This window comes from Alosa alosa, chromosome 13 (genome assembly GCF_017589495.1).
Source record: "Alosa alosa isolate M-15738 ecotype Scorff River chromosome 13, AALO_Geno_1.1, whole genome shotgun sequence".
NCBI classification, from domain to species: domain Eukaryota; kingdom Metazoa; phylum Chordata; class Actinopteri; order Clupeiformes; family Clupeidae; genus Alosa; species Alosa alosa.
Window position 1 is genome coordinate 4,906,395 of NC_063201.1, and position 27,019 is coordinate 4,933,413.

Genomic DNA, 27,019 nt, shown 5'->3' on the forward strand with positions numbered 1-27,019 from the left:
TTCCTGTGTTTGAGTTTCTGTGTGACAGTTATTTTATTGTTAATTCACATTACAGTTGTTTTACTGTTCACAAATGGAATGGGCAAACTGCAAATTCCAATGTATATTTTTATAGACGTGAACCTGCACATTTAAAAATGATGTATCTTCCTTTATGTCTTGTGTCCAGAATTCTGCTCATTTGTGAGATATATGCAGAAAAACAAGACATGAAAACCTGACCAGACCAGTCACATTTTAAACAGATTTTATCATCAGTATCATAGTGGCTTCCCACAGACTTAGTCACACTTATGCTTCTCCTATTTTGCTCTCAGTCAGAGAGAATAAACATGCGTTTCACATGCCTACAGTATAATTCAATATATCATTAGATTTCATATGGTGCTGGAAAGGTAACTCTACTCTCATAATAGCTTTGAAGATACAGGCTGTTGGTATACCTGCTGGGCATTGCTGCCTGACGCACCTCCACCAGTTCACTCTATGCAAGTGTGTTCCCCTATACACCTATGGGCAGGAACGGGTCATCAGCTGGGGACCACCAGTCACTGATGTTTCGCTCCTTTAACCCCAGTACATCTCTTGGTGGCGGAGCGATGGCTGGTATCTCTACCTGCCACCCCCTGCTGATGCCCTAGGTGTTCTGCCCCCACCTATCTCTCCTCCTCAGCCACAGCCAGAAGCTGCCCCTCTCTGCCTCCTCCGCCAGTTCCTTGATGGCTTTCCGGCTCCCTGCTCCTGTGCAGCCAATGTCTCGCAGCAGGCAAACTGTTGAGGCGCCCACAAAGCCCCTACACCCCACCTCATCAGGGCGTGTAATGGCTTTCCAGCCAGCCTCCTGACACTCTGCTGCCAGGTCTGCATACTTGGAACGTTTGCGTTCATTGGCAGCCTCCATGCCTTGTTCCCACGGGACAGTAAGTTCCACCATCAGGATGGTCTTGTCTGGAACTGACCACAAGATCAGATCTGGCTGGAGCGATGTTTCCACTATCTCCCTTGGAAAATGGAGCGGTCTCCCCAGGTCAACCCTCATGGTCCACTCGCCACCGGGTGAGAGGAGTCTTGGTGTTGCTGTCTGGTGGGTGGGTTTGGGATCTTCCCCAGCTCTAGCAAAGGAGATGTGCCGTCTCACTGGGGCAGGAGGTTGGCTGTTGGCCTGTTGTCTGCCTGCCTCTGCCACCTCTGCCAGCTTTTTCAGCACCAGGTCATGCCGCCACCTGTAGCGGCCTTGTGACAGTGCCGTCTTGCATCCAGAGAGGATGTGCTGGAGGCTTGCGTTGATGGTGTTGCACAGGGGACAGCTTTCTTCCGCGCCAAACCATAGGTTGAGGTTTTGGGGGCAAGGCAGAGTGTCATAGGTGGACTTGATTAAGAAGCTGAGTCTGGCTTGGGGGGTCTTCCACAGATCTGCCCATGACATGGGCCTGCCTGTGACGCCTTCCCAAGACATCCAGCCTCCCTGCCGGCTTTGAGACACAGCTTTGACACGTAGACGGTCTTGTTCCGTCCTTGCCACTTCTGCCACCACCATGGCTCCTCTCTGTTCCTTGGAGGCCTTTGGACCAGAAGAGGGGGTCTCGCCGACCCCCTGGACTCCCAACCCTGCTCATGACCCTCCTGGACTCTTCCAGTGACCTCCTGGTGTTTTAACCTGCTGATGGCCATGTCAACCTCCTCCTGGGCTTTCCACTTCCTTCCTGTTCTTATCTTGAGGGAGGGACCTCGCCAGCTGCTCTCACTAGCTGGTCAGTGGATTCCCTCAGCTCAAGCACCATTCAAGCTGCTTCCTCCTGCTTCCCCATTTTTGTTCCTGCCTGTATCCCTGGCTGGACGGACTGCAATGGCAGTTGGAGAATGTTCCTCTTCAGAATAGCCCCACATCTGACAGGCATCTTGGCAGTCCCAGCCACTTCTTGATGAACCCGTTTGCTAACCTGTTTGCTAATCTTGAATCTTATTTGTAGATACACTTTTCATTTGTAATCCTTGTCTTAAAACTATTAGACTTGAATCTTGAATCTTATTTGTAGATACACTCTCTGTCTTAAAACCACGAAGCTGGAGGATTTTGGGGAGGTTTGGAAGAAAGGCTTTGGTGGAATGTGGACTGTAGTGTAGTGAACAGTGTTGGGCAAGTTACTTCAAAAACGTAATGCATTATTTATTACTTGTTACTGTCATCTCAAAGTAATTTGTTACATTACAATATTACTGTCTTTGAATTGTAAGGCATTACACTACGTTTACATTACTTTCACCAAAATAACAGGAAATATGGATTTGGTGTTCTCAATAGATCTTCATGTGTTCAATGCAGCTCATTACACGGCAGGAGGTGATGTGGTATGGCATAATGACTGAGCTAGGCTTAAGGCTAATAAAAGAACAATATAATGGTTGCAGTTATGACTCATGGGACAATGTAGGCCCCAAAGGCCAAAGGTCACTCACAACTTAATATAGTAAAATATAGCCATATTGAAATTGTATGTTGACTTTAAATGGTTCTCATCATTGCTGGTTGCCTTTCCTTGCACTTACAGTGGTGTAGACTTAATGCAAATAGTTTGAGAATAATGGCTACGATCTTTGTCTGTAAAAGCAGCATTTCTCAATTTTGGATTAAAAAGCAAAGTAACTTCAGTTACTGAGAATTGTACCGAGTAAAATATTACTGAAATTGTATTGGTAATGCCTTACATTACTGCATTACAGCAAAAAGCAATGCATTACTGTAATTACATTACTTTTTTAATGCATTACTCCCAACACTGGTAGTGAAAGTGATACATTTCAACTGATTTTTCTCAAAGCAGTTTCAAATGGGTCATTGTATTTTTCTTTATATGAAATGCTTTTTTTTCTCTACATTTCTGTGTTTGAGTAGACTTGTGGACACCAGACCCTTTTCAAGATCGAGAGTGGGTCTGGAAAGATCGAGAGTGGGTCTGGAAAGATTGAGAGTGGGTCTGGAAAGATTCAGAGTGGGTCTGGAAAGATCGAGAGTGGGTCTGGAAAGGGTTCCTTAACTTACGACTTCCAGCAGGGGCATAACTAGCAGTGAAATTAAACTTACATTGGTACATTAAACTCCAAATCGAAATCGTTTCAGATTTGCAGCAATGCCGTAAACAAAGGTTTTCAAAGCAGATGTTTACTCAATTTCAAAGAAAATACACACCAATGCAGGATTAGTGATTGTAAGTTTTAGGAACATTGGAAATTGGGCATCAATGGTCTCTTGGCCAAAGGTTCGTATGGGTATTCCCCAGCTAGTGTTTGAGTTCCTGTGTGATAGTTATTTTATTTTAAATTTGCAATACAGCTGTTTTACTGAGTGGCTAATTGATGCATTTCATACCATTTACAAACAATCAGCTATACTAGATCAGCTATTTAATCAGGGCAGCAGTTTTCTGATGACATTATTGCTTAATTGCAAAAGGGTTCTCCAATGTTGTCTCAGTTAGCCTTTCAAAATGATATCCGATTAGTAAACAGAATGTGCCTTTGGAACATTGGATGAATGATTGCTGATAATGGGTAAAGTAGATATTCCAGTAAAAGTCGAGAACCCTTTTGCAATTATGTAAGCACATAATGTAATCTGAAAACTGCTGCCATGATTTAAAAAAAAAACAAAAAACAATGCAACTAATCTCAGCTGGTATTCTGTCTAATTTGACCCCAAACTTTTGACCAGTAGTGTATAATTGATATTGGGCAATTCTACGCAAAACTGTCACGTCCATAACGCCAACTAAATGCCATGGTATTTGTATGATGCAAATGATTATTTGAAAAGTTTTTCATGTAAGTTCTACAACCAAGAAAAGTGAACGCTCAAATTGCAAGTAATCATCATGTTCATCATGCCATTCATGACATTGTGTTGGCGTTATGGGCGGATAGTTTTGAGTGGAATTGCCCTATTAATAAAATTGTCATTGTCATTAACCAGCAGATGTACCACAAATTTGTATTGCAAAATATCAATCAAAACCACTTCTATATGTATAGTATACAAGCAACAACTCCTAAGGTCCTAAGGTCAACATCTTTCTGACAATGACATTTTCGTTTTTCAAACACAGGGGGGCAGCGTTTCCTTTTGTAACCACTAACATGTTGCATTCTGGTTTTCTGCATGTCAAAAAGTCTTAATCTAGTTTTCACGTTTTCCTGTTAAGCAATGCTGATTAACTGCAGGTTTATGTTTTAACAAATACAATAATTTCATTCTATAATAAATAATGTCTAATTTAAAGAGATTAGGAGTACCAATTTAGGCTAATATGACAATTAATTGGAACATAGGCTGTTTTATACTGGCCAATGCACAGTGTCATATCATTACATAGCGAGATGAAGTCCACACCGTATTGGGTGTCTATTGAAATGGCCCTTGGCCTTGTCTACATCTAATGGTGCGTCTAAGAAGGTGCTTAACATGATCAGCCGACAGATAGCGCCAGAGCGAAAAACAAATGGAGCTTGTTGAACAAGACTAGGCTAGTAGGCTACCAACATTACAGTGCAGTAGGCTACTTATGGAACAAAGACGACTGAACGTGGGATAGTGGTGCCAATATGTTTCCTTCTTCAGTATGCTATCCTATTCACTAGGTGTCTCGTTACGATCGACTCAGTGATCGACTTGCCAAATTATTTTTGTATCGAGAGGAAGAACATATATATGGGTGTCACTGCACAAGACAAAGGAAGAGATTGAGCTAGCACGAGACTGCAACAGACCGATCGCAGCAGCTGGTTGAGGTTTGGCACGGCTCCATAGAGCAGATAGTTCGGACGAACATCGCAAACGTTATCTCTGATCATGTTTTGTTAAATTAGTTTAATAATATTTATGCAGGAACCTACAATAAATGGACTGCTACGGTTTACATGCCATGTGAAACTCCGCTCTGCACATGTAGCCTTTGTCTCATGCAGCCAAACTTTGTTGATTTGTTTTACACCAGTTAACCTGACTTTCTTTCTTGGACCGAGTAGCGGTCATTGTTTTAAGTAACGCTTGCTTTATGGCTCCTTTAAGTCTTATTTTTTCAGCGCTTAATTTAACTAATCTTAGCAGAAAAAAGCCGGTCCAACTGCTTGCCCTGGAACAATCTAAAATTTGACTCGATAATATTGAGGGCGCTCTGACTAATAGGCTATGCCTCTTTGTTCTTGTAAATGATTACATTAGTTAGTCTACTTTAATTAATTTGAGTTATTTTATTATGAAGTGTAGCCTACATTATTGCGATATTATTCTCAGAGTCAGAGAGGAATCTGCAGCGTGGGCTCGCGAGAGACGAGTTTGCTGTCCGGACATGAAATTGGTTGCACACCGAAGCCCATTGCATGACTATCTTAATATTGGCTGTCAGGCTTCAAGATAACGGGGATCACAATTTGAAAGAGTGTTCCCATTTACTTGCGTGGGAATTGTGCCTGGTCAGCGCAGCATGTGGCTGGATTGATGGTGTGTCATCATGACTTGTCGAGGGTGTGGGGGTGCGTGTGTGCCACTCATGAAGGGAAACCACTTTCCACATGACAGCCGTGTAGGTCCGACCGAGGCTACGGACGGCTTGACTAGCCAGCAACGGAATCTCCTCACCACCTGCAATGAAGGTGGTGTGGTCGCTCCTGACCCCTTTCCTAAGGGACAGGCTGCGTGACTTTGCAGGTTTAATTCTCATCCTTGCCCAGGTCACAAGCTTGTCAATCCTCTTCAGCAGTCTCGCTGTGCATGCTGCTGTCTGGAGGATGGTGGTGATGTCGTCCATGTAGCCTCTCACTGGTGGCAGCCTTTGTCCAGATGGTAGCTTCACCCCTCCTGCCATAGCACCTGTTAACTATCCCTATACCTCTGTTATACTCTCATAATAGCACCCTCTGTTACAAGACGATATCACATTCATGTGGCCAATATAACCTCTTTAGGCTTACGCCTAACCACATAAGGTTTTGATCTCACATAAAAATATCAGTATTGCAGCGCAGTAGTATGACATGTCTTATATCTCATCTTTTAACATTTGTAATCCTTGTTATTAAATGACTATTAGACTTGAATCTTGAATCTTATTTGTAGATACACTCTCTGTCTTAAAACCACGACGCTGGAGGATTTTGGGGAGGTTTGGAAGAAAGGCTTTGGTGGAATGTGGACTGTAGTGTAGTGAACAGTGTTGGGCAAGTTACTTCAAAAACGTAATGCATTATTTATTACTTGTTACTGTCATCTCAAAGTAATTTGTTACATTACAATATTACTGTCTTTGAATTGTAAAAGGCATTACACTCACGTTTACATTACTTTCACCAAAATAACAGGAAATATGGATTTGGTGTTCTCAATGAATCTTCATGTGTTCAATGCAGCTCATTACGACGGGAGGTGATGTGGTATGGCATAATGACTGAGCTAGGCTTAAGGCTAATAAAGAACAATATAATGGTTGCAGTTATGACTCATGGGACAATGTAGGCCCCAAAGGCCAAAGGTCACTCACAACTTAATATAGTAAAATATAGCCATATTGAAATTGTATGTTGACTTTAAATGGTTCTCATCATTGCTGGTTGCCTTTCCTTGCACTTACAGTGGTGTAGACTTAATGCAAATAGTTTGAGAATAATGGCTCTGATCTTTGTCTGTAAAAGCAGCATTTCTCAATTTTGGATTAAAAAGCAAAAGTAACTTCAGTTACTGACAGGAATTGTACCAGTAAAATATTACTGAAATTGTATTGGTAATGCCTTACATTACTGCATTACAGCAAAAAGCAATGCATTACTGTAATTACATTACTTTTTTAATGCATTACTCCCAACACTGGTAGTGAAAGTGATACATTTCAACTGATTTTTCTCAAAGCAGTTTCACATGGGTCATTGTATTTTTCTTTACATGAAATGCTTTTTTTCCTCTACATTTCTGTGTTTGAGTAGACTTATGGACACCAGACCCTTTTCAAGATCGAGAGTGGGTCTGGAAAGATCGAGAGTGGGTCTGGAAAGATCGAGAGTGGGTCTGGAAAGATCGAGAGTGGGTCTGGAAAGATTCAGACTGGGTCTGGAAAGATTGAGAGTGGGTCTGGAAAGGGTTCCTTAACTTACGACTTCCAGCAGGGGCATAACTAGCAGTGAAATTAAACTTACATTGGTACATTAAACTCTTACCAAATCGTTTCAGATGTGCAGCAATGCCGTAAACAAAGGTTTTAAAAGCAGATGTTTACTCAATTTCAAAGAAAATACACACCCATGCAGGATTAGTGATTGTAAGTTTTAGGAACATTGGAAATTGGGCATCAATGGTCTCTTGGCCAAAGGTTCGGATGGGTATTCCCCAGCTAGTGTTTGAGTTCCTGTGTGATAGTTATTTTTTTATTTTAAATTTGCAATACAGCTGTTTTACTGAGTGGCTAATTGGTTGCATTTCATACCATTTACAAACAATCAGCTATACTAGATCAGCTATTTAATCCAGGGCAGCAGTTTTCTGATGACATTATTGCTTAATTGCAAAAGGGTTCTCCAATGTTGTCTCAGTTAGCCTTTCAAAATGATATCCGATTAGTAAACAGAATGTGCCTTTGGAACATTGGATGAATGATTGCTGATAATGGGTAAAGTAGATATTCCAGTAAAAGTCGAGAACCCTTTTGCAATTATGTAAGCACATAATGTAATCTGAAAACTGCTGCCATGATTTAAAAAAACAAAAAAACAATGCAACTAATCTCAGCTTTGACCCCAAACTTTTGACCAGTAGTGTATAATTGATATTGGGCAATTTCTTAAAACTTCATCACGTCCATAACGCCAACTAAATGCCATGGTATTTGTATGATGCAAATGATTATTTGAAAAGTTTTTCATGTAAGTTCTACAACCAAGAAAAGTGAATGCTCAAATTGCAAGTAATCATCATGTTCATCATACCATTCATGACATTGTGTTGACGTTATGGACGTGGCAGTTTTGAGTGGAATTGCCCTATTAATAAAATTGTCATTGTCATTAACCAGCAGATGTACCACAAATTTGTATTGCAAAATATCAATCAAAACCACTTCTATATGTATAGTATACAAGCAACAACTCCTAAGGTCCTAAGGTCAACATCTTTCTGACAATGACATTTTCGTTTTCAAACACAGGGGGCAGCGTTTCCCTTTTGTAACCACTAACATGTTGCATTCTGGTTTTCTGCATGTCAAAAAAGTCTTAATCTAGTTTTCACGTTTTCCTGTTAAGCAATGCTGATTAACTGCAGGTTTATGTTTTAACAAATACAATAATTTCATTCTATAATAAATAATGTCTAATTTAAAGAGATTAGGAGTACCAATTTAGGCTAATATGACAATTAATTGGAACATAGGCTGTTTTATACTGGCCAATGCACAGTGTCATATCATTACATAGCGAGATGAAGTCCACACCGTATTGGGTGTCTATTGAAATGGCCCTTGGCCTTGTCTACATCTAATGGTGCGTCTAAGAAGGTGCTTAACATGATCAGCCGACAGATAGCGCCAGAGCGAAACAAATGGAGCTTGTTGAAACAAGACTAGGCTACTAGGCTACCAACATTACAGTGCAGTAGGCTACTTATGGAACAAAGACGACTGAACGTGGGATAGTGGTGCCAATATGTTTCCTTCTTCAGTATGCTATCCTATTCACTAGGTGTCTCGTTACGATCGACTCAGTGATCGACTTGCCAAATTATTTTGTATCGAGAGGAAGAACATATATATGGGTGTCACTGCACAAGACAAGGAAGAGATTGAGCTAGCACGAGACTGCAACAGACCGATCGCAGCAGCTGGTTGAGGTTTGGCACGGCTCCATAGAGCAGATAGTTCGGACGAACATCGCAAACGTTATCTCTGATCATGTTTTGTTAAATTAGTTTAATAATATTTATGCAGGAACCTACACAAATGGACTGCTACGGTTTACATGCCATGTGAAACTCCGCTCTGCACGTAGCCTTTGTCTCATGCAGCCAAACTTTGTTGATTTGCTTTACACCAGTTAACCTGACTTTCTTTCTTGGACCGAGAGTAGCGGCCATTGTTTTGGTAAGTAACGCTTGCCTTATGGCTCCTTTAAGTCTTATTTTTCAGCGCTTAATTTAACTAATCTTAGCAGAAAAAGCCGGTCCAACTGCTTGACCTGAACAATCTAAAATTTGACTCGATAATATTGAGGCGCTCTGACTAATAGGCTATGCCTCTTTGTTCTTGTAAATGATTACATTAGTTAGTCTACTTTAATTAATTTGAGTTATTTTATTATGAAGTGTAGCCTACATTATTGCGATATTATTCTCAGAGTCAGAGGAATCTGCAGCGTGGGCTCGCGAGAGACGAGTTTGCTGTCCAGACATGAAATTGGTTGCACACCGAAGCCCATTGCATGACTATCTTAATATTGGCTGTCAGGCTTCAAGATAACGGGGATCACAATTTGAAAGAGTGTTCCCATTTACTTGCGTGGGAATTGTGCCTGGTCAGCGCAGCATGTGGCTGGATTGATGGTGTGTCATCATGACTTGTCGAGGGTGGGGTGCGTGTGTGCCACTCATGAAGGGAAACCACTTTCCACATGACAGTTCACGCAATCATGAGACTAGGCTACTTGGTGGGTGTAAACTTGATCATGAATCCTGATCAACACTGCAGGATTAAGCATTTAAGTTAGGAGCATTGCAGTTAGGAGCTGTCCAGTCTGCTGCGACATTCAACAGTGAGAATGACTTACTTTTCAGAGTCAAGAATGGATATCGACGTCAACTTCCAAATGAACTCATCTCATGATTACGAGGACTACAGTGGTGTGAACTGTTTACCAGCGCATGAAGCGGTCTTCATCCCTGTCCTGCTTTACGTGGCTTTGGTGCTGGGACTATTTGGAAACGGGTTGGTGCTGGTGGTTCTGTGGCTGAAGAGACGCAGCTGGAGTGTGACGGACACCTTTGTGCTTAATCTCGCCGTGGCTGATATTCTGCTGCTGATCACTCTGCCGTTTTGGGCTGTGAATGCAGCGAACGGATGGACATTTGGCACTGGCCTTTGTAAGACTGTTGCTGCCATCTTTAAGGTAAGAGATACATCATTAAAATCGAAAGTTTGGTTGACATGTTAAGTCGTTTATGTGGTCTCAGTTGCTCACATTTACAGTTATTCTCGACGACTACAGACCTAATGTATTGTTAAGCTTGATGAATAAATTTGGGTTGAGCAGGCTTTCACAAGCATTTATCATCAGAATTGTCCTGATCTTTTTTTCTTCAGATGAACATCTATTTTGGGATGTTAGTGCTAGCCTGCATCAGTTCACATCACTTGCTGCTTGTGACGGACACCTATCAGGTGTACTCTCGCCAGAGGCTCTGGGTGCCACACGCCACCTGTCTATCCGCATGGGTGGCCTCTGTTCTCCTCTCCATCGGGGACTGGTTGAATCTGAAGTCCTCCAAGGATCATGCTTACCTGGAAAGGCACTGGTGTCCCGTGCCTGTGTCCCAGTGTCGTGTGGGCGGTGCTGTCTTCCTGGTGGCGACCGTTGTCCTGGCACGGCTACTCCGTGGTCCTCGTCCGGCAGCCCCTGAAGAAGCCCGAGGAGCACAAGAAGCGAAGGGCCCTCCGGTTCATCCTGGGCCTGACGGGAGCCTTCTTCCTCACTTGGGTGCCCTACAACATTGCCCTGGTGGTTGACCCCGTGGGAGCTGGGGCCGAAGAGTGCGGCGAGGGCCACCGGACGGCCACAGAGATGACCCTGATGGCCACAGCTGCCATTGGCTGCCTGCAGTGTTTCCTCAAGCCCTTGCTCTACCTCGGCCTGGCCAGTGTGTTCCGCACGCGCGCACTGGAGGTGGCGAGGTGCGTCACCGCCAACTCACAGAGCAATCACAAGATTTCAGTGTGGGACTCTGGTGAGGAAGAGGAAGATGACTCTCCTGCAAAGATCTCATTGTCTCAGAGCAAATGTTAGACCCCAGGACCTTTACACTTTACAAAGGTAGTCGGAGCCCAGTCTACATGGACACCTAGTGCATTATTCAAAAAGGACTAGAGCAAAATAAATTAGCAAAGGACTGTCGCTGTAAATTAGCATTGAAACATCAACTTATATCCGGGTACGTTATGCAGCTGCATTACTTGCAGGTAATTTTGCCACTTGGGAAAATAAGGTACTTATAAACCACTGAGTGTTAAAATAGGTAGCGTAAAGGTAATAGGTAAAGGTAGTAGAAATATCCTGTCCCATTAGTTCCTTGTTGCATGTTTGAGAACAGCCCTCTGGCAGATGACCTTTTCCGTGTTTAAGCTATTGTGTAAACAAATGTAGCACAGCCTGGGAATGTGAGGAAGTATGTCAAGTCTGGCACAGTGTTCTGTGTGGTCTGCCACTGCTGTGCTGCTTGTAGTATGCCCCTGTTGAACTGTGGCTTTTCACCCCAGATGCCTACGGCAAGCTGAGTGGGATCAGTTGTCGTTACAATTGATGTTAATGGGTCAGTGGATACTGTGGTAAAGTTAAGTGGTTTTCTTCTGCTGGCTGTGGTGTGAAATGTTGACGTCCACACTGCACAGCTGGTTTGTCTTGTTTAGCGCTTTATCTATATAAATATAAAATATAAATATAATAATCACCACTGAATGTTACACACTACGCCTCTGTGTCAAATGAAGTGTTTCTGATTCTATCAGTTTAGAAATTGTTCGATTAGACAGTAATCTTTTTTTTTTTTTTTTATTTTTTGGCCTTTTTATGCCTTGAATGACAGGAAGTGAGTGGGAGAGAGAGAGTCGGGGTGGGATCCGGAAAGGACCACGGGCGTGTAATCGAACCCGGGTCGCCAGCGTATGGTGCAGGTGCCCCAGCCAGTGCCGTCACGGCCGGGGCATCTTGTTATGTATTTTAAGATCTTTGTCCAACACTGTGTTTGTTTATTGGACATTTTAAGTCTTAAGTTTGAACTCAATGACTTTGTAATTTGATGCCAGTATATTGCAATACTGGTTTCACTTTCTGAATGTGGAGAGCTTGTGAATTTCCTGTTGCTTTCCATCACATGCTGCTGACTTGCAGTGTGTGGGATCCGTTGGAAACTCCCAGTCAATCTCACAGATAGCTGGAATCTGGAATTTCCTCTCTCCTTGGACCTGACATTGCACGCAGGAAAAATCCCAGCTGGACTTTTTAACCAAAGACAGCTGAGTGATGTCAATTAACAGGAGCAGAGTGCCCCCCTCCCCCAGCTCTGTTCTTTGTTCTTGCGGTGTCATGATTTAACCTCCAGTGCAGCAGGCGACTCCCCGGAGCCAAGGAGACAGTGTGCAGGGAAGGACTCGGACTTTACTCCCATTTCCCAAGCATCCTCTTCTCAGGCCTTGCCAATATTCCTCGCTATAAATGCTCCCTCTGTGTTTGTTTGGTCACTTGAGCACTGAAGCCCTCTTTGTGTGGAGTTGCCCTGAGAGGGAGAGAATAGAGGAGGGAGGGAAAGAACGAGAGGATGTGTGACTCATCAGGCACCTGATCTCTGAGTCTTTCATCATGTTGTTGTGGTCATTCTTGTTACAAAATAGGTGGTCAGAGACAATCAGTGTGTTGAATACTGTGCCAAGGGCTGGCTCAAAGCCAGTTTGTTCACACAAAGCTAGAGAGTGAGCTAAAGAGTAGGTGGCTTTACCCTCAAGCTACACTGAAGCTATACATTTTATTTTTAAAGCAGCTTTTGTACACCATATATTTAGAGGTCATTGACTACTTGTGGATGTCTGATATGAGGGTGTCCGATACTGTAACGTGTACTGTATAGGAATTTTGAAAAATTTTGGAACCATTGTGGGCGTATACTTTTTACCCATTTGTTTTCCTATACCTCATATCTGTCAATCATACCTAATACTGTTAAAGTCTCACATGAGCATACGATTGTATTCAAAGGCTTACAATATCACAATAAAGTACTTTATTTGTACTGTATAAACTGACGTCCTTTCACTGAACAAAGGAAACAGTCTAGAATATCCAGTGTTTATATATATATATATATATATATATATTTACACTATATCTTATATATGAAACAGTTTAAGTCTTTCAAAATTAAAAGGTTGTCATATCCCGATGTATAGCAGTTATATGAAACAGCAGAGTAACGATGTATGGAGGTGACTGTTTTGTGTTTTGTTTAGCATTAAGAATTCAAAAGCAAGGGTCCTTTACATTACATGTGAATGTGAAATGCATCAAGGTCTGAGAATGAATTTTTTTTTGCTGTCTCAAAGCCACTGAAGTTCAAAACAGCATAGGTCACTTTGGCTTAAAAGAAATGACTTATAAGAAACCACGTATTGTGACTACTTGTGAAAGTATATCAACATTTTTCTGGAACGACAGACACTGTTTCACTGATCCTGTTCAACTCCACTGGTTCACTTCTTCTTGTGACAGATTATACAGTACTGTTACAAAAGTGTCCCCTTGTACATTTAAATGTTATATAATGCCTCAAGAGATAGTTAAAATATAAATAAGATAAAATAAGATACATTAAGTTACTGACTATGGCATTGCTTCAGTTGATGTACAATCTCTGTGGGAGGAAGGTACCTTTGAAACTCAGGTCTACCCTAAAGATTTGTCATTCTAGTGCAGGGGTCTCAAACTCAAATGAGCTGGGGGCCAATTCTGCCAACGTCATCTGATTGGAGGGCCGGCTATTTCTGAAAATGCAATGTTCTTTTTTTCAAATACCACACAAAACTGCAAACAGAAAGTTCAAGTGTGTTTTTATCTAGTTTTAGACACCTGTGCTAGCAACCTTAGCTTATAAATAAAATAATGATAAAATAAATATTAATACAAATTATAAAATAAATGAAAACATAAAGGTAGGTATGTGTGTGTGTTTCACACCAAATAAAAATATTTCCTCTCATAACTTTTTTTAAACCTGGCAAACTAGGCATCAGGGTTAAGAAAGCCATTGCCAACACCATTGGATTTTTTATATCAAAATGTCAAAAGGCCATGGCTTGAAAGTGGTCAGAGATAAAGTCCTACTGTAAATGTAAAAATCTTTGAGTAAAACAAAAGTTTATGAAGGGGGTAAATTTACCCATGTAATTTGTCACTGGATGGCAAGCACCTCAAATTATGCACCTTTCAGTAAATACTGGATGAACATATTTAAGCAGGTTTACTTTCCTTTTTTCATATTACCCACATAACAAATTAACAGGAAAACACCTAAGATGTTGTGGTTTAGTAATAGATTACTACAATATAGGCCTACAATAAAGTATTCTGGTCAAACAGTTCCTATCGCGGGTAATCTGCAGTACCCAGAAGTTCGCGATCATATTTGCGGGTGACTTTGTAGTTTTTAGAGCCCTATTTCTACTAGCCCTGCTGTCTGTACCACATCCATTACGGACACTATCACGATTACCACTGCAACCTCCAATCTATGTTGGGCAGAGGGTGAAACAAGCATGGTATGCTTAGTGGACACCGTTGTATACACGCACCTCCATTCACAGACGCACGTGACTATCACTGTCATAGGCGATCGATCATAATCTCCAAAAAAGGATATTCTCCTTCAGAATTAGAATAGGTGAATAACATAGCTTACCTAAGACTTAATCACACGTGAAGCGTTTTCAACATTTGGTGTAGGCCTATTTCTGCTTCAATTTCTGCAACACTATGGCCTGCATCGCTTCGCGGCGTCATTACATATGCATCGCCTTTGTGTTTCTCGTGTAATACAAGTATTTCCTGAAAACTTTGCGCAGCGATTTTGGGTTTGAATCAAGCTCTGGATGTCTTGCACATAGTGGAGCAGAGTAGGCCTACAAATGAGATGTCATCGTACCTGGATCTATCGTCTATTTTAATCAGTATCGTTGTTTGTCGTAATTAATAGCCTCAAGGGCGGATTACATTATTATTTTGTCATACGTCATGGGGCGAATTGGGCAGGACGCGGGCCGGATTTGGCCCGCGGGCCGGGTGTTTGAGACCCCTGTTCTAGTGTGAAACAAAAAGTAAATTCAGAGCGGAGCTTGGTTTGTATTCAATGAAAACATAGTCCCAACCATGCATTTTGACAAATTACTTTTGTTTATGGCATTGACGTGGGAGGGAGCAAATGATCAAGGACCGACACATTTGAACACATTGTCATCCCACAGCTTACTGGATGGCCATGAACTGTGCTCATCTCTTTTGGGAGGAATTCATAGTTTGACTGAAAACGGATGTGAACTTGATCTCAATTTTGAAATCGTTCATTTTCAAGACTTCAAGTTCATATTTTCATCTTGAATGTTCAGGGAGGGATTCAACTTTTCAGCCAATGATAACATGACATTCAAATGGCAGCTTTGCAAATGTATATGCAAATACTAGTTTGTCTAGGAGATAGAAGCAGCTGGCAGGCTCCAAGTATGTGGTTTAGTGACAAACCTGGGTAAGTTAACTCAGAGTAAGGTGTAAACCTCCTAATAGAAGAGCTATATGGCTTCATTCTCCTAACAAAACAATGTAGGGCTCTTGTTGTAGGAGGTTTACCACTTACCCTGAGTTAACTTACCCAGGTTTGTCACTAAACCACGTACTTGGAATAGCCCCCAAATGAAATGACTGATGCTTAAGGTTCCTCATTCCAAGCCAGGAAAATCAGCCTTTTGTAATAACACCTCTTAATATTTAACACATTCTAAAAATGAACTCTGTACTTTCCTGTGGTCAATTCAGATCTGTTATCACAAACCTGACTCAATTTGTAACCGTTTCATTTGTTCTTCCCCTTTCCCCTCTGAATTGTTGTCTTTTTACTGTTTATTTGTTTATATTATATTTTTGGTTTATTTATACATTTCACTTAAACTATTGTATACTATTTTGTTTGTTGTTGTTTTTTTGTGATTGTAATCTCAATGAGGACTATCGTTAATGAACTTCCAAGAATTAATAAAGGTTAACTATTAGCTCAACCTAAGTCTCATGAGAAACAAGACAAGACATGAAAGGCAAGATAAGATGTGATGTGTTGTCATACTGTATATTGATTAATGTTCCATATTGATATTTCCATGTACTGTATGTTTTCTTATCTCTGGTTCATACCAGTGTTTTGTTCTTTGCCATTCACATGACACGAGACTGTGCTCTGCTCAACCTCGTAATGTTATTGGCAGAGCAGAACCATTCTGTTCCCATGAGGACTCGCATACCACAGAGTAGAGTTATGTGTACTTTCCCAAGACCCAAAGTAAATCATGATCTTGCTAATACCAAAACTTACAATCATGGTCTACAGTATTTCCTGAATATGCGGAAACGCTGCGTGATGAGGGAACTGAACTTCTTCTCCTGCAGTAGGCCTACATTGCAACATTTCTTGCTTTTGCTCTGCAATCGGGGACACTTAAGTGTCTCAAGAACCACATGGTTGGGTGGCTTCTGAGCACATGCCTCTCTGTGTGTCATAAACTAAAGGCGTGTTCTTTTGTTTCTCAAATGTTTTGGTCTTGAGATTGAGATGCCACTGCTGGCTCTACTGGTAGAACAGGGTGCCAAGAACAGGTTTTTACCTGGAGCAGAACTGCTATTGGAGTGAAGCCTTATTGGCTCCAGTGTATAGCTAAGCCACTTTGGACAAATATGTTTTGCTTTAATAATTATCTTATAGCTTTCTCATTAAAAATACAATGTGGAACATGAAATGATGATGTGTGGAAATTATTATCCCTTTGAAAACATAAAGATTCTATCTATCTAAAGAGAAAGGTTTTTTGTTTTACATTCAAGCATTTACAGGAGCTTATGATGCAACAGGCCTGGGCTTGTGTGACCACTGCTGCTACCCTGTGGTTGGCTGTTGTAGCTGCTCTGAAATGGTTAGAGTAAGAGGCACTCCCTTTCATATAACTGGTGCACTCACATCGACATGCAAGCATTCAAAGACCAGTGAGTTTTTTGTGTAATTTTATTTAATTTCAAAAAAGTATAAAAAGTGACAAAATCTCTACAGGTTTACAAACACTTAGGAAAGCAAAATTTAAAATGAGATATCATCTTTAAGAGACGTTTAAGAGAAATAAAATGAGATAACAATAGATTGAGAAGAAAAACATTGCATCGTATTTCTATGATCTTAACAACTTATGTAAGCATATTTTATATATTCGAACCAAAGACCAAGGAAAACACACCAGAGAGGTAGCTCACCCCTCCCTTCAAGTCAGTGTTTTGTTATTGTTGGGGACATGCTGTCCTCACTTTGTTTCTTTGCAGTTCACAGAGCCAGGGCTGTGTACGAAGACCAGGTTTTTATTTACCGTGAACACAGAGCCAGGGCTGTGTACGAAGACCAGGTTTTTATTTACAGTGAACACAGAGCCAGGGCTGTGTACGAAGACCAGGTTTTTATTTACAGTGAACACAGAGCCAGGGCTGTGTACGAAGACCAGGTTTTTATTTACAGTGAACACAGAGCCAGGGCTGTGTACGAAGACCAGGTTTTTATTTACAGTGAATACAGAGCCAGGGCTGTGTACGAAGACCAGGTTTTTATTTACAGTGAACACAGAGAAGGGAGCGCAAGCAGATCGTGAGGAGATGTTTGCTGTATGTTATAAAAAAGTGTTACGCGTTGGAAATCAATTAGAATTGCTTTCTTTAATTGGACTTCGGCTTAGACAAGTTCAAGGCTATTTCACAGCTAAGAACTCTTAATGTCTCCAGATGAAATGCTATGGGGTGTAGACCTAAGGCACACGGATCATCCATAAAACACTTACCCTTACGTAGAATTTACCCCTCTCATGCCATCGGGGCTGTGAGAGGTTTTTGCAACCAGTGTTTCTTACTGGAGCTTATGACAAAATACGCTTCAGTTTGTGTGGCCACTGCTGCCACCCTGTGGTTGGCTCCTGTTTCAAATGACTGGGGTGAGAGGAACTGCTGAGTGTGATATAGACAAAGCGAAACCCATGTGAGTGAGTGCAATGATATGAAAAAATCATGTGAGCTGGAAGCTTTACCTGTTTACAGCAATCCACCAACCATGAGGCAAAGCCATCCTGTCAACTCTGGTAAGGATTTGATTTATTTTATTCAAGCATTTGACACTTTTACCCAAAGTGATTTACTGATATCAATTTAGATACAGGGCCAGTTTCTGGTGCAATTTAAGTGCCTTGATCAAGGGCACAATGCTGGCAGCTGGGAATAGGGATGAGATGTATTTCTGAGAGAGCCCCTGAAATGCCTCAGGCTGGATGCACAAAACCAAAAAAAAAAGTTTTGTGCTCCTTATAGTGCTAAAATGTGCTGACTTCATGCAGTTTGTTTACATGATTAACTTTAGATCAAAGTAGCATTTAAAGACCACTGTGTTTTATTGCTTGTTTAATGCAAAGTACAAAAGGGAGAAATATACAAAATATATCTCTACAATTTTAGAACAGTTCGAGAAAACAAAAAAAGTTTATAAAAGCCATAGTATTACAAAAAATAAAAAGAAACAAAAGAACATAAGAAACATATCATTTTAAGAGATTTTATAAAGATGGTAATATTTTAAATGTGCAGGACTGCCAAACATACTTGTTTGGATATCAAAATATAACATTAATATACAGTATACTTCAGTTAGCAAGTTGCTGGCTAAATAGTTTGTTAGGTTTATAAGACCCTAAAATAAAATTCTTGTCTTGAGAAAAGAATATCAGACAGATGCAGGGTTTATCAATAATACGTCCACCATTCGGCAACTTAAGGTGGATTAAAAAAAACACACACACACACAATACACTGTCTTATTATCGCCTGCTTTTTTACATTACATTTCAATTCCAACTCAATTTTAGCATAAGTTGCATTGAAAAATACTTTTATTTAGACTAAAACCGTTTGTCGATCAAAACCATAGATCAATACTTATATACATCAATCAATACATATAACCATAGATCAAAGTATACTTACTGTACCTCTCAACTAAACCTACATCTTGCCCACTTGTCTCCTAGCACTGAAAAAAGGATGGCAAAGTACTACCTAGCAAAAACCCAGTGGCTAATGGAAACTTTGCTCCATCCATCAATATTTTAGTTTCATGCATTTAAAAAATGACCAGAACAGAAAAATGAAACTGCATCAGAATGTCAAGAAAAAGGCCTCTTCAGATCTCTCTTCTGCCCTCCCTCCCAAGCCCCCCACCCCCCACCCCCAGGGAGCACCCCCCACCACATGGAGCCCTGCGTGATGTTCTGGCCATCCTGCTATTCAGCAGGCAGCGTAGAGCCTCTTTTCAGCATCTCCACTAGGTGGCGGCGGAACTTCATCCACACGAAGGCATACAGCACAGGGTTGATGCAGCAGTGCAGGTAGCCCAGCAAGGAGGTGATGGTCAGGGAAATGTCCAGGGTGGTCAACGTGTCGCAAGAGGCGTTGCCGGAGGCCGAACTGTTGTTGGTCTGCAGCGTGTCTGCCATCAGGGTGAGGTTGTAGGGCGTCCAGCTGATGAAGAAGGCAATCACCAGGGCCACAATCACCCGCATGGCCTTCTGCTTCTGCAGGTTCTGAGAGCCACGGCAGAGACGCAGCAAGATGCGGGTGTAGCAGAGCACCATGACCGCGGCTGGGAGGAGGAATCCTAGAATGTGGTAGAGCCAACGGAAACCTGAACGCCAGTTCCCCTGGGGCACAGGGTAGAGAGGCACACACTCTGTCTTATCTCGTCTAGGATCGTACGAAGGACTAAGGTACAGCCAGTCAGGAATGGACAGCAGACAGCAAATAAACCACACGGCCAGGCAACTGGCCTGAACTACCCAGGGCTTCTTGGGGGAGTACATTTGTACACCGTGATTGATGGACACATAGCGGTCCACGCTGATGCAGGCTAGGAGGAAGATCCCACAGTAGTACTTCATCTGTTTGTGCAAAGAAGCAGAGCAAGGGGAAACAAGCAAAGGAGAAGTTGATGTGATAAATTACCTCTAAGGAATTACACTTCAATACAAATGTAAAGGAATGTTGCCCCGGGTTTGAAGCCATGTGTAAATGGAAACAAAAGGCAAGGCAAGGCAATCTACCTTACTACGTCCATGCTGTTTACATAATAACTTAGTGCTGTCTCAGTAGAATGTTCTTATATTTTTCTTTCCAAATGTTGACCATTATGCACTCAATATGGACATTCAATATCATGTATGACTGACAGGGAAATATATAAGCCTACTTTTACATAGCTTAGGATGTGTCAGATCTATGATGGTAAAACGGAGAATCATAAATGATCAGACAAGATCCACTATGAAATCCATAAAGAGATGCTCTGCACATAGGCCTATACAATAACTCTGGAATATCAAGACAGTCTTTATTTTCTAACGTCATCAGTAGAGTTCATGTGTAGAGACACTGATGATCCTTCGATCAAGGTTTCATGTTGTGTCGAGCCTTCTTAGCGTTTTAAAAATAGCGATTTTGACACGATCTTGTATGAAAATACTAGTGCCCCTACGATTCCCATTCAAAAGGCCATTTGATCCAAAAACGTCAACACGGTCAAGCTTAAAAGTGGCGCTTCGGATGTAATTTTGCTTTTTTAAACGAAAGTTTGACTCGGGTACATTCACAAAAACACCCTAGGATGCATTTTGGCGAAAGTTACGCTTTAAGACCAAACTGTTCTCTGATGCTTTCTGCTAACTGCACTGAATTACAAATTCTGAATCTGCCTTGAAAATTATTCTATCTTGTGTCTTTTATTTTGTCTTTTTAATTATTCTTTATTTTTAAATGATTTTACCATGTTCGTGTTATGTTTTCTTTTTTATTATGATCTTTACCTTTTAAACTTTTCTTTGATATTGGCCTTCTATGCTTTAATTTGCTATTACTGTTTGCTTTTGTTTATGTAAAGCACATTGAATGACCTCTGTGTATGAAATGCGCTATATAAATAAACTTGACTTGACTTTTTCATACACAGAAGCAATTCAATGTGCTTTACATGAACAAAAGCATACAATGGGAAAAAAACAGGAAATTACAATATTAAAAAATAGACATAAAAACTAAGACACTAATATCTATGGGCCTATCGTTTACTTGATCTAATTATGTAGCTCACCTTAAACACTGCTCCAGTGATCTTACAGAGGGTAGTGCCAAATATCCACCCCCTAGATGCCTCCACAGCCCAGAACGGCAGTGTGAACAGCAACAGGACATCGGCCAAGGCCAGGTGCAGGATGAAGGTGTCCGTCACACTCCAAGTCCGCTTCTTCTTCCACAGCACCGCTAGAACCAGCCCGTTTCCCAGCAGCCCCAGAACCAGCGCCACCGAGTACAGGACCGGGATGAAGACCGCCGCAAACTCCATGCTGCGGTCCTGATCGCACACGTTGCCAGCGCAGCAGGTCTCTTCATAACCAATACTGCTGTTGCTGTAGTCGTAATTGTCATCAAACAACAGGTCATCTCCAGTAAAAACGTAGCCCTGAAAAAGACCAATTTCAGAATGTACCGATGTCTCATGAATTATTTTAATGTCACAAAATGCTACATGAATACCAAAATACCAAACATACAAAAATAATCTGTCTAATGTGAAATTGTATCAAAACCGTTGCTGTATGCTATTAAACTGCTGATGCTGTTTTGTCATTTAGCCACAAGAGGTCACTGAACAATAGGTTTAGATCTCAACCTGTCTCAATCCTACAGCTCTGGAAAACATTAAGATACCATATTCAAATTTGCAGTGGTCTCTTAATTTTGAATATCAGCTCATTCGAATGTCACTCGGCAACCATAGAATGACTTTCTAGAATTTCCATGGCTTATTTTAATTTGGTTATATTTAGAAATCAGCTCATGTGTGCAATACATGCTGCAGTCCTGATCGCACACGTTGCCAGCGCAGCAGGTGTCGGTATCGTCATAACCAATACTGCTGTTGTAGTAGTCGTCACCAAACTCAAAGTCATCTCCAGTAAAAACTAAGCCCTGAAAAAGACCAATTTTATAATTTACTGATAATTTACTGATGTCTCATGAATTATTTTAATGGCCCTATTGCATACAGTAGTCATAATCACTACTGTTGATGGTGTAGTTGTAATCGTCACCAAACTCAAGGTTATCTCCACTAAAAACGAACCCCCGAAAAAAATACATAGAGTTTACTGCTGAATACGCTATGAATTCTTTCAATGTCACAAAATGCTATGCTATCAGGTTAATGCTTCTTCCCTACATGGTTCTTGCCTAATTTGGGGGGGGGGGTCACTGTTCGGTTTGGAGGAAATGTGGTTCAATCGAACGCTGTCCATAGGGAGAGGTATGGATTTGCAAAAACTGGAGTGATAGGCTTCTTACTACAAGGTTCATTTTACACAAATATTCAACTTTACTACCACCAAGGCACCTCCAGACCATCACACAACCCTCCATTATGCTTGGCAGATGAAGTCAAACACACCTCTAGCATTTGGTCTGCATTTCACAAATGTTCTTCTTTGTAATCTGAACACCTTCATTTGTCTAGCCAGTGTTCCTCTGTCTATGGACTGTGGTCTTTTTATTGGCCAATCTGAGATTGTGTCGATACTGTGTTTTGCAGGTACTATTAAACAAAACTGCAAGTTTAGGTCCTGAAGTGTCTGTTTGAAGCTAGACACTCTAATGCATTTGTCCTCCTGCTTAGCCGGACATTGACTTTCTGAAGCTTTTTTGACCCAGGTCAAAAAGTCCAGGGATTTCCTTTTAAAAGGGAAGTGCAAGGTTCTCCATGTGGTTAATCTGGGTAGAAGTTTGCATCATGCATGTGATCAAAACATTCTTTGTTGTTAACTTACTTCATAGCTGCACACTTACTGTAAATCGGAGAAGATGAACATGGTGCCTGAATGAGTTCAACACAATTATCACATTTTAAACCAGTATACCCCCACCCTCATTTCCATGCCTTTTCCAAAGTCAAACCCAAGGTCCCTGTGGGATCTTCCACACAAAGAGAAAAAACAGTGTATTGTGGAAGAATTTTTTAGACTGTCCCTAAATTTAATGTGATGAACATTATAATCCATAATAATGTATAAGGTTTACATATAGTGCATTAAGTTTGGGAAGAATTGGTGTTATTCAGTATTTGAGTCTCTCACTGTTACAATATACATTTCTGTACATCCAACTTGCTCTCTCCATGAATGGAGGCAGACAAGTGACTATGTGATATGCATTGCCTATATACTACTGCAGAGTATAGTGCTGACATATAATTAATATCATGTGATGTGGCTTCCAACAGCAAGAAAGATGCATATGTGGTATTATCTTGAGTCATCTAGTGTCTCTGCTGAAACTACAGCATGACGGTCATGGTTTTTGTCATATGTCTGTATGTAATGGTTTTGCCTGGAAACAATGTAATTGTTTAAGATGAATCTGTATAAGATTGGGCCTCGCCCCAGAGAACTTTGGATTTGCTGCTGGAAGGCTGAGCATTGCTCATGTAAGTTCCTCCCTGTGGATTGTGCGACTCTTGATAGTGAAGTGTGGGGGTTGTGGGATAGGTAAATGAAACAATCTGGCCAAATTATAAATAACTCCCTACAGGGACGTTGTAAGTATTTTCTGAGAGGGGTGCGGACTATATTGGTGTCCGGGAGTTTCTCCCCCGAACATTTTTTGAAATTCTGATGACTAAACACACCATTTTAATGCAGTTTGGGAGGGACAGAAGAAGCAGTGCCCCTCATATGTGTGGCTCATGTGACATGTAGGCCTACATGATCTACCTGCTATCACTTCACTATTTGACTTCACCCTACATGGAGACATATTTCATGTTATAAATCAAGAAATTACACGTATGTATGCTGACTGGGCTATGTCTATATAGTTGATGACACCCAATTAATAAGTATTTAGGATTGGGGAAACTTTTAGCCTAGTTGTTTTTTTTCAGTCCGCGGTTCCATACAATTCAATCTTGCTGCAAATGATCAGACGTGTGAAGCACCGGGCATAACTTAATTTTGCGGCTACGTGGACCAGTAGGTTAATTGTTGAGGAGGCCCATAGTTTGAGAAAAGCTGCAGATCATAGACAGAGAAAGCAAAGGTCTTTCTGCAGAAACAAGTGCCTTGGTGCACGCATCCCCGCTTTCACTTTGACTCCGACTCCCTGCATTTCTACATTGTGACAAAAATGGTCAGACAGTGAATTTTGGTTTACTAAATTAGCATAATGCGTTAACAATTATCATTTCAATTCTACCTGAAATCTGCTCACTGCAGACGTTATAATGCAGACCCAAGCAGCAGCACAGCCTTGAAAGACGCACACTTTGAATAGACCTCTGAAGTTCGCCAACAAAATCTCCTTATATGGGCAAAGATGGCCGTTTTGGTTCTTTTTTGTAGGCAAACTTCAGAGGTCTATTTGATCAGAGCTCTGGTTCTTAATTGGCTAACTTGGAGCGTTTGTTTCCATATTTTACTTTCATTTTAATCTGACAAAAAGTGTGGGGGATAGAATCGTGTTCCAGCAAAAGTGTGTACGTTCTAACACCCACATCCCCCGCGCTTGCTATCGCCTTTCTGGTAACATATCCCCAGTCATGATTTTGATCTCCGATTGTGATTAAAAATGATACCTTTTTCACTCCTGCCTGTACTAAATTTTAACTAAGTGTACCAATTTATAGCAATGAGAAGTTTCCCTCTTTCTTGCCCGTACATAAGCTTCAATATTTCCACATGTGTGGTTTTATATAGGCCTATACTTAAATAGTAATGCAACCATGGTCCAGTCAAACGCATGCATAATGTATATGTATCGGAGGGAAGGGAAAGAGAGTAAAACTTAAAAAGTTAAAAAAAGGGAAATTGAACAGCGGAGGAAACCACTTCTCAGATAATGGACAAACCCCACCATATATCTTACCTAGTCAAATATAGACAAGAAAAAAAATGAAAGTCACACTCACAGCATATGCCTCCATTGTCGCTCACGAAAGTCAGTGTGTCAGTGAGTCACTGAGGTGGTGGAGCTTTATGGAGTCTCAGTTCTCTTCAGAGGCACTATGGTGCAGTCTGATGCCAGCACTTCTGATAAGTCTTGTACAAATAGATAGAGGAAATGAAAGAACCATTTACAATCATACAGCTTTCTCACTAACTTATTCAAGATGTATTTGTTGTTAAATGTCATTATACTTGTATAGCATAAGGAGAATAAAATTGTTGGGTTTCAGCTTTCAGCAATACATAATAAAGGTATGACTGTATGTACTGAATAAAGGTAATACTGTAGTATGCTGTGCTGAAGCAGCAGCTGTTTGTCTGTGGTCTGATGAAGTGAGTGTGTATGTGTGTGAGTGTGTGTGTATGCCTCTGTCGGTCTCTCTCTCTCTGCAGTGCATTGTGGTTGTTGGCAGTGCTGCCCCAATACCAACATGGCACCAGTCAGGATGCTCTCTGCTCTGTCCCTGTAAAGGGCCCAATCCCCACCCATGCAGTTGGATCCTGAAACCAATTGGTGGGAATGGGCTCCAACACTTCTGCCCCTCTGAATCCCAACAAGAGAAAAAGAGAGAAGCTGGGGGCGCTGTGGCGCAACAGGCTACAGCGCCCGTACCATGTTCGGGTTCTAGTGCCCGCGAGGACCCAGGTTCGAATCCGACCTCCGGTCATGTCCCAATCCCACCCAGTCTCTCTCTCCTGCAGTCATGTCCCAACCCCACCCCATCTCTCTCTCCTGCGGTCATGTCCCAATCCCACCCCATCTCTCTCTCTCCCATTCACTTCCTGTCTATCTTCACTGTCCTGTCGGAATAAAGGCAAAAAAGCCCAAAAATATACTTTAAAAAAAAAGAGAGAGAAGCTGCTGGACCTCCATCACCATCAACAGTTCAACTGTCCAGAATGCCTGCAACTACAAGTGTCTTGGTACAAGTGCCATCTGGGATGTGTACACCAACTAAAAGAACAATGCCTCTTCCACCTCAGACACCTGAAAAAGTTTCATGAGAACCAAGGTGCATCGGGCCTGTGAGAGGTTTTTGCAAACAGTGCACACTAGAGCTGATGACACAATACGCTTCAGTTTGTGTGGCCACTGCTACCACCATACCACCAACATACATTTGGCAGATAATTTTATGTAAAGTGATTTACAAATACCAATTTTGATACAGGGCGTGTTTCTGGAGCAATTCTGGGTTAAATGCCTTGATCAGGGGCATAATGCTGGCAGCTGGAAATATTGATCAGGGGCCGTATTCACAAAGCCTTTTATCTTACCACTAGGAGTACTCCTACATCACACTAAAAGATTTTAGCTAGGAGTTTTCTCGTAAAAGTTATTCACAAAGCCTTTCAGACCTACTCTTAGTAAGGAAAAATGACAACTCCTAAACTAAGAGTAAGTCTTCGTTGCTATGGATGACGTCATTACTCATGCACAAGCTTGCCTGAAGTGACCACTTTGTTTGGCTGATGATTGTAACGGGGGAATGATTCCAAACACCTCCCTTACGATGATGAGTGACAGGTGACAGGTCTGAGAGAATAAAGGCAAAACGGATTGATGCAGTATCTTTGCAACATTATTAAATTAATATGTCACCATAGGCTATGCCTACGTTTGCAAAGAGGAGAACATTTTAATTTGATTCACAAGTATGGAGTAGTTTTGGTTGTTGTTGGAAGCTCCTGTTGCCCGCATAGGCGACGCATTTCAAAAACATTGCAACGTGAAATGCCACAAAAGCTGTTTGGAATAAGATGATGAATAACTGTGAATACTTTTAGGTCTAAAAAAAGGCCTAACGTCAATATAAAAAATAAAAAGCCTAAATGAATAAAGAGTGTTCAATGTTAATATCTTTCTTATTAGTCTTTAGAAAAGGGGGCAAACAGGATGACAGATTAATTTA

General features: G+C 41.3%; 1 protein-coding gene and 1 pseudogene across 1 annotated transcript; one reads left to right on the forward strand and one right to left on the reverse strand.

Moving 5' to 3' along the window:
- Nucleotides 1-8,366: 8,366 nt before the first annotated feature.
- On the forward strand, nt 8,367-11,571 carry LOC125306495 (annotated as a pseudogene).
- A 7,745-nt stretch (nt 11,572-19,316) lies between these two features.
- On the reverse strand, nt 19,317-25,302 carry LOC125306490 (C-X-C chemokine receptor type 3-like). The gene is made up of 3 exons (XM_048261907.1): nt 25,070-25,302; nt 21,206-21,574; nt 19,317-20,000 (listed from the first exon to the last, which is right to left on the reverse strand). Exons 1-3 carry the CDS (start codon nt 25,082-25,084, stop codon nt 19,347-19,349), a joined length of 1,038 nt encoding a protein of 345 aa, XP_048117864.1. The 5' UTR covers nt 25,085-25,302; the 3' UTR covers nt 19,317-19,346.
- Nucleotides 25,303-27,019: the final 1,717 nt, after the last annotated feature.

Excerpts from the sequence above, each read along its gene's own strand:
- LOC125306490 (XM_048261907.1), bottom strand. Across the intron at positions 20,001-21,205 it reads TCACTGGAGCAGTGTTTAAG|ATGAAGTACTACTGTGGGAT; the intron begins GTGAGCTACATA and ends TTGCACAAACAG.